The sequence below is a fragment of the Acanthisitta chloris genome, unplaced genomic scaffold (assembly GCF_000695815.1).
Source record: "Acanthisitta chloris isolate BGI_N310 unplaced genomic scaffold, ASM69581v1 scaffold12471, whole genome shotgun sequence".
Classification (NCBI taxonomy): Eukaryota; Metazoa; Chordata; class Aves; order Passeriformes; family Acanthisittidae; genus Acanthisitta; species Acanthisitta chloris.
Genome location: NW_008657672.1, coordinates 1 through 6,210, shown reverse-complemented (window position 1 = coordinate 6,210; position 6,210 = coordinate 1). Strand labels below are relative to the sequence as shown.

General features: G+C 58.3%; 1 protein-coding gene across 1 annotated transcript; it reads left to right on the top strand.

Moving 5' to 3' along the window:
• Positions 1–172: 172 nt before the first annotated feature.
• Positions 173–5,813, top strand: BAIAP2 (BAI1-associated protein 2; the record flags this gene model as incomplete). Its single annotated transcript, XM_009084820.1, has 7 exons — positions 173–325; positions 1,805–2,032; positions 2,671–2,872; positions 3,340–3,541; positions 3,641–3,709; positions 3,940–4,102; positions 5,775–5,813. Coding segments are annotated over 7 exons (1,056 nt in total), but the record flags the coding sequence as incomplete, so codon positions are not given.
• Between the last annotated feature and the right edge of the window lie 397 nt (positions 5,814–6,210).

Below are 6,210 nucleotides of genomic sequence, written 5' to 3'. Positions count from 1 at the left end.
GGGGCTGCACAGGCACATGTGTGTGTGTGTCCTGTGCTGGGGGAGGTCTCTGCTTGCTTGCCCCTCTGTCAGCCCCAAGCCACACTGCTGGCTGCTTTCCTGAGGATGGTGAGGGCGCACTCGGTGGGCAGCGGTGACAGCAGCCGCCTCCCTGCTTCTCTCTCTGCTCTAGTACATCGAAGCCATCAGCAACAAGCAAGGGGAGCTGGAAAACTACGTCTCTGATGGCTACAAGACAGCACTGACGGAAGAGAGGAGACGATTCTGCTTCCTGGTAGAGAAACAATGCGCGGTGGCCAAGAGTGCCATCACCTACCACGCCAAGGTGAGTCAGACCCACTGGAGCTGGTCCTGGCTGCCCCATCACCAGGTGGATGCTCCTGTCTCAAACTCCTGCCTATAAGCAGGCTGATATCCCCAGAGCCACAACTGGTGCAGCCCCTGCAGCTTGGGGAGAGGGGGAGTGATGGATCAGCAGGTGACCCACAGGCAAGATCCCCCAGCAGGCACAGCTGCTCCAAATCCTTCTTGCCCATGGCAACTGCACGTCCCTCTTGCCTGTGGCTGCCTGCATCTATTGGAGCTGGAGCTGCCACCTGCCAGCCTGGGAAGCAGCAGCACCCTACATTGGTGCGGAGCAGAATCCCTCCGGATGAGGGCTGGGAACGCCGGTGCTGCTCCTGCAGCCTCGTGCTCCCGTTCTGGTTGTTCCCCACCACCACCCTGTGTGGCTCACAGCAGCCATCTGTCACCGCCACGCTTGGCACCGGGAGCAGGAGAGGGAGTTGGGATTAGTCAGCACTGTCCTCGCGCCGCGCTGCGGGATGGATCCACACTTGGCATGGCAAGTGTAGTGCTGGAGGGGAAAAATGCTGCCCTCAGGGCTGGGGGTCAGCAGGCACCAACCGAAGACTTGTGGCTGCAGCAGCACATGAAGGGTGATTTTGTAGGAGAGACTTTGTAGGTGGCTCATCCAGAGTGTGGTGGATGTCTGGCTAAAAACTCCATCCTGTGGCTTCAGAGGGTGGTGAGGCTGTGCCCTGGCTGGACCCCCTAGAGGAGAATTGTGCTGGGACCTTGAAATTTGATTTAGAGGGGTTTGATACACAGGGACCAACTCATCCCCAGATTACACTGGGCAAATGCATCACGTCACCCTCTGCTGTGGCTGGGCAGTGACCTCAGGGGGCCTGGGGGCTCTTCCCCCTCGCAGAGCCACACACTGGGGTGCTAATGCATCCTGGGTGAATAAGGACAAGTTTATCTCCATGTCTTTCCCCCTGGGCTCAGAGCGTGGCAGCTAATGGCTGCGGGTCCTGCCGCAGTCAGGGAGCTGTGGGGTCTGGGTGCAGCAGAGAGGACTGGAGGCTGTCAGGGCTGAGCACCCAAAACAAGCAGCTCATCCCTCAGGATGTGGGTGACAGCACAGAACACAGGCTGTGCCCTGCCAAGCACTCAGGCAGGTTTTGTTTCTGCACTCCACGCAGAGCCTACTGCCCTGCCCAGCTCTGCAGCCTGGAGATGCACACGGGACATCTCAGAACAAGCTGGGGAGATGGATTACCTTTTCCTTCCCTCCTTCCCATTTTTCATGACACCTTCCTGGCTCAGCTGCCACCAGAGCCTGAAAGCAGAATGTCCCTGTATGTTATCTCACCGATGCCATACATGGAGCAGTTGATCAGTCCCTTGGCCTGGATCCAGCCAGGCCCAGATCCACGTGGTGCTGCCCAGGGAGGGGGGGAGCAGAGCTGGGATGTTCTCTCTGCACCCTGTGCCCTCATGCCTTGTGTTCCTCTCGCAGGGGAAGGAGATGCTGACGCAGAAGCTGCCGCTGTGGCAGCAATCCTGCTCGGACCCCAACAAGATCCCGGACCGCGCCATACAGCTGATGCAGCAGATGGCTGCCAGCAGCAATGGCACCATTATGCCCAGCCCTCTGTCCACATCCAAGTCCAACCTCATCATCTCTGACCCCATCCCTGGTGCCAAACCTCTCCCTGTCCCCCCGGAGCTGGCACCCTTTGTAGGAGTAAGTATCTCCATGGTGGAAGCTGTCCTGCCCTTCTGAGCAAAGCTGGAGGGACGAGCCGGTGTCACCGCTGTCCTCGGCAAGTTGCCCTTGGATGGACTGTCGCTGATCATGGGGATGGGCAGCTCCATGCATGTGCCCTCCTGGGATGTGGGAAGGAGCCTGGCATGGGGATGGGCATCCTGTCCCATCCTATCCTGCTGGCATTGCTGAGCTCTGGAGGGGCTGCTGGAGGGGATTTGGGGAACCTATGAGCTGGACTTGCCTGGCCAGGCTGGTCCCTGTTAGGTTTGTCCCAGAGCAGTGGGGCTGAACCCAGATACCCCAGTAACTGTGGGAGAAAGTTCATCATGGGATGAAGGACCTTTCAGAAAAGGGTTCCCCCGTGATGTGGAAGCATGAGCTGAGCAGTAGAGCTCGGGAGGGTTTAGCAGGTGCAAGACAGCTCAGAGCAGTAAGATATCATAGAGGTGACCCCACCGCTCCCCCAGAACAATTGTTTTGGGTGAGGAACTAAACCAAACAGGCTGAAGCTCTGATCAAACCTCCTCCCTAGCGCTGTGTCCCACTGGGAAGCTGTGGTGGGATGCCCTAATGAAGACATTCCCCATCTCCCTCCCCTCCCTCCTCTCTCGTAGCGCATGTCGGCGCAGGAGGCCATGCCAGTGATGAATGGAGTCTCAGGCCCAGACAGCGACGGGTACAACCATTGGTCTGAGATGAAGCCAGCACAGCCCAAATCTTTATCTCCTCCCCAGCCTCAGAAGCAGCTGAGTGATTCTTACTCCAATACACTCCCAGTTCGCAAAAACGTGCCACCAAAAAACAGCTACGCCTCAGGTGAGGTCCTGTCCCCCCTCCAGGGGCTGCTGGGGGCTGTGGGGTGGCTGTGCCGGGCAGTGCTCACAGGAGAGGTCAGCAGGGACCAGCCCCAGAGTGGGGACAGGCATCAGGAATGCTGGTGGTGATGGGGCAGTGACCAGTAGCATCCCTCTGCCATCAAGTGCCACTCATGCCTCTGCACCTGGGACTGAGGAGACAATGGAGCTTGGCTCTGCCATAGGGTTTCACAGGCTTTCCAGGAGGAAAATCTTGTGGAATCTGGCACAGGGAGGCTGCTCCCTCTGCCACGGCTGGTGGGCGATGCCAAGAGTCTGATCCTGCTTGTTCAGTGGGAAGGTGTGAGTCACACTGAAGGGTTTCTTGGCACCTGGGATGAAATACGGAAGGTTAGGGAACTCTCCTGTGCCTGGGTATTGCCACAGAGTCAAAGACTTGGGGCATTCACCGATCTCTGTCCCCTGCAGCTGAAAACAAGACCCTGCCGCGCTCCAGCTCCATGGCCGCCGGGCTCGAGAGGAACGGCAGGACGAGGGTGCAGGCCATTTTCTCTCACGCTGCCGGAGATAACAGCACTCTCCTGAGCTTCAAGGAGGGTGACCTGATCACGCTGCTGGTGCCCGAGGCACGGGACGGCTGGCACTACGGGGAGAGCGAGAAGACCAAAATGTGAGTGTGGTGGGTGTCCTGGGGAGCCCCGTAGAAGCCTCCTTCAGATCCGTCATGGATCAGCCTGGCTCTGCCTTCATCCCTGCCTTTGCATTGCAGGAGGGGCTGGTTTCCTTTCTCCTACACACGGGTCCTCGACAACGATGGCAGTGAGCGGGTCCACACCAGGTAGGAGCATTGTGCCAGATGCTGGGGATCCCTGTGCTGTTCCCAGGGCAGCCTTGTGGGCTTGGGATGGAAATCAGGAATTCCTGCTAGGAATAACTCCCAGCACAGGCGGTTGGTCGCTGACTCAGGGTGACTTGGCCATGAGGTGCCACACCATGGGTGGATAGGCAGTTTGGGGGGCTCAGCAGAGTGTGGGTTGTTGCTGACCCTCTGCTCCGGGTCCCTCCCAGCCTGCAGCAAGGGAAGAGCAGCAGCACTGGTAACCTCCTGGACAAGGATGACATTGCCATCCCTCCGCCCGACTACGGCATGGCCTCCCAGGCCTTCCCTGCACAAGGCAGCAACACCTTCAAGCAGCGGCCGTACAGTGTGGCCGTGCCAGCCTTCTCCCAGGTGAGCACCAGGGGCTTCTCTCACTTCAGGGAGCGTTTCATAAACGGGATGCTGGAACAAATCCCTGGGCTTAGTCCCTGCTGCAGCCTGGGTGTGGTGGCTGGGGGTCTGCAGCTTCTCCATCCCACCTGGATGGTGTGTACAGGAGTGTGTTCCTGGTCCCGGTGTGGTGTGAATGTGTGGAGTGCCGGAGGGCAGCTCTCCAACCTCTCTTCATTGTTTTAGGACTACCTAATGCCCTATGGGTGTGCAATTAAAGACTATTCCAGTGGCCTCTGCCAAGCACCCTCCGCTCACTACAAGCCTTACACTAGGTCGACAGCTGTAAGTCCAACACACGCAATGTTTCCCTTGGGATTTACGGCCATTTGGCTGCTTTTGCCTGGTGCCCCACGTGCCTTTCCTGGAGCCCTGCTCCTGCCAAGCATCTCTCCTGGGGATAAGGGATGAGGGGTGCAGGGAGACAGAGGAGAGCAGTGGATGGGGAGGAACAGGCAAGGCACGAGGGGTGAATGGCACAAAACAGCCCCGTAAATGCCCAAAGGACAACACTTGCCGACTCCATGGGAGTCTCTCACCAGAAACAGGCTGCTCACAGGCAGCTGGAAGCGTTTTCTCTGGCATATGCCAACTCAAGCCGGTGATGGTCTCATAGTGGGGCCAGGGCAGACCTCGACCAGGGCTCAAAGCAAATTGGATAATGAGTTGGGGAAGATGCATGTGTAGACAGGATCAGCCTAACCCAGAAGCCACTGGTGTAGTGGAACTATCCCACCAGAACAAGCATAGTGAAATGAGCCACGTTGGCATCATGTGCTGACAGATGGGGAAAGGATGAGGAAGGTGAGAGAGAGCCATGCAGCACCCGACCCTTCGGTAGAGCACTTCATCTGGGATCAGGTCCTCTCTGCAGGGAGTGGGATGGAAGCACAGCTCTGCTTCTTGCTGTTCACTGGCTTTTCTGAGCAGGATTTGCTGCTAGAGTTAGGGTTTTGTGCCTGGGAGCATTCCTGGGACAGTGGGAATGCAGGTCTCTGATCCCTAGTGTGTGGCCAGCCCCGAGGCCAGTGACTCCCACTCCTTCCTGGAGTGGTCCTGTGTTTGTCATGGAGAGCAGAGCTCCTCCGTGGTTAGATCCCAGAGCAGGCCCTTACTCAAGGAGGGATGTCCTCCAGGGTTGTCCTCTGAGTCTAGTCCCCATCTGTCCTTGGACCTGTGTGGTCCTTCCCTGCTGCAGAGCCCATTCAGCACCGGCTGAAGGAGAAAATGGTCCAAAACCCTGTGGATTTCTGGTGGGAGTTAATACAGACAAAACCCTTTTTCCACGGACCATTTCACTGGTGTCTCAGACTTGTTCAGTCCCTTTCCAAGTGTCTGACATCTCAGAAGCAGATGGAACTCTGTGCCACGGAGGGGCTGGGCAGAGCAGAGCAGGGCTCTCCTGGCTGTCATTTTTCCATGTCTGGCCAGATGAAGTGTGGAGTGAGTGGTGCAGCTTCACTCCCTGCTGTCTGAATCCCTCTACAACCATCTCCATATCTCCCTTTCCTCTCCAAATGCATTGGCTCTCGGGTCCCAATGCACTTTGGTCTATTTGTGTGACCCTCCGGTGGCACCTGAACAGGCACAGCTCACATCCCCTCTCACTGTGCTTCCTCCCTCCTCTCCACAGGGTCTCGATGACTACGGGACCAGGTCTGTCAGCAGGTAAGACATCACCTTCCTGTCACATTACCCGTGAGCTGTTGGTGTTGGCTGTGGGTGGTGCCGTGTCCCCGCGGGGGTCCCTGCGTGGGCTCCCCGGGGGACTGGCAGTGGCCAGTGGTGGGGGATGCAGTGCAGATCTCATTTGTGAATGCAAAGGGACTCAGTGTCTCCCGGGGAGGGCAAGTCCCAGGGCTAGCCCTGGTGTCCCAACCTCCAGAGTCACATCTCCACGACCTCTACCGGGCTCGCTCCGGACAGCGCAGCCACGGGGAGCACACACTCCCGGGTCTTTCCAGTCCCTCTGCCTTGGAGCCGCCCCGTCTCGCTCGTGGGGATGAGCCCCAGAGCCTTGGCTGGGGTGGAACTCGCCGCCCTGGCCGCGGGGGGGTCCCCGCACGGTG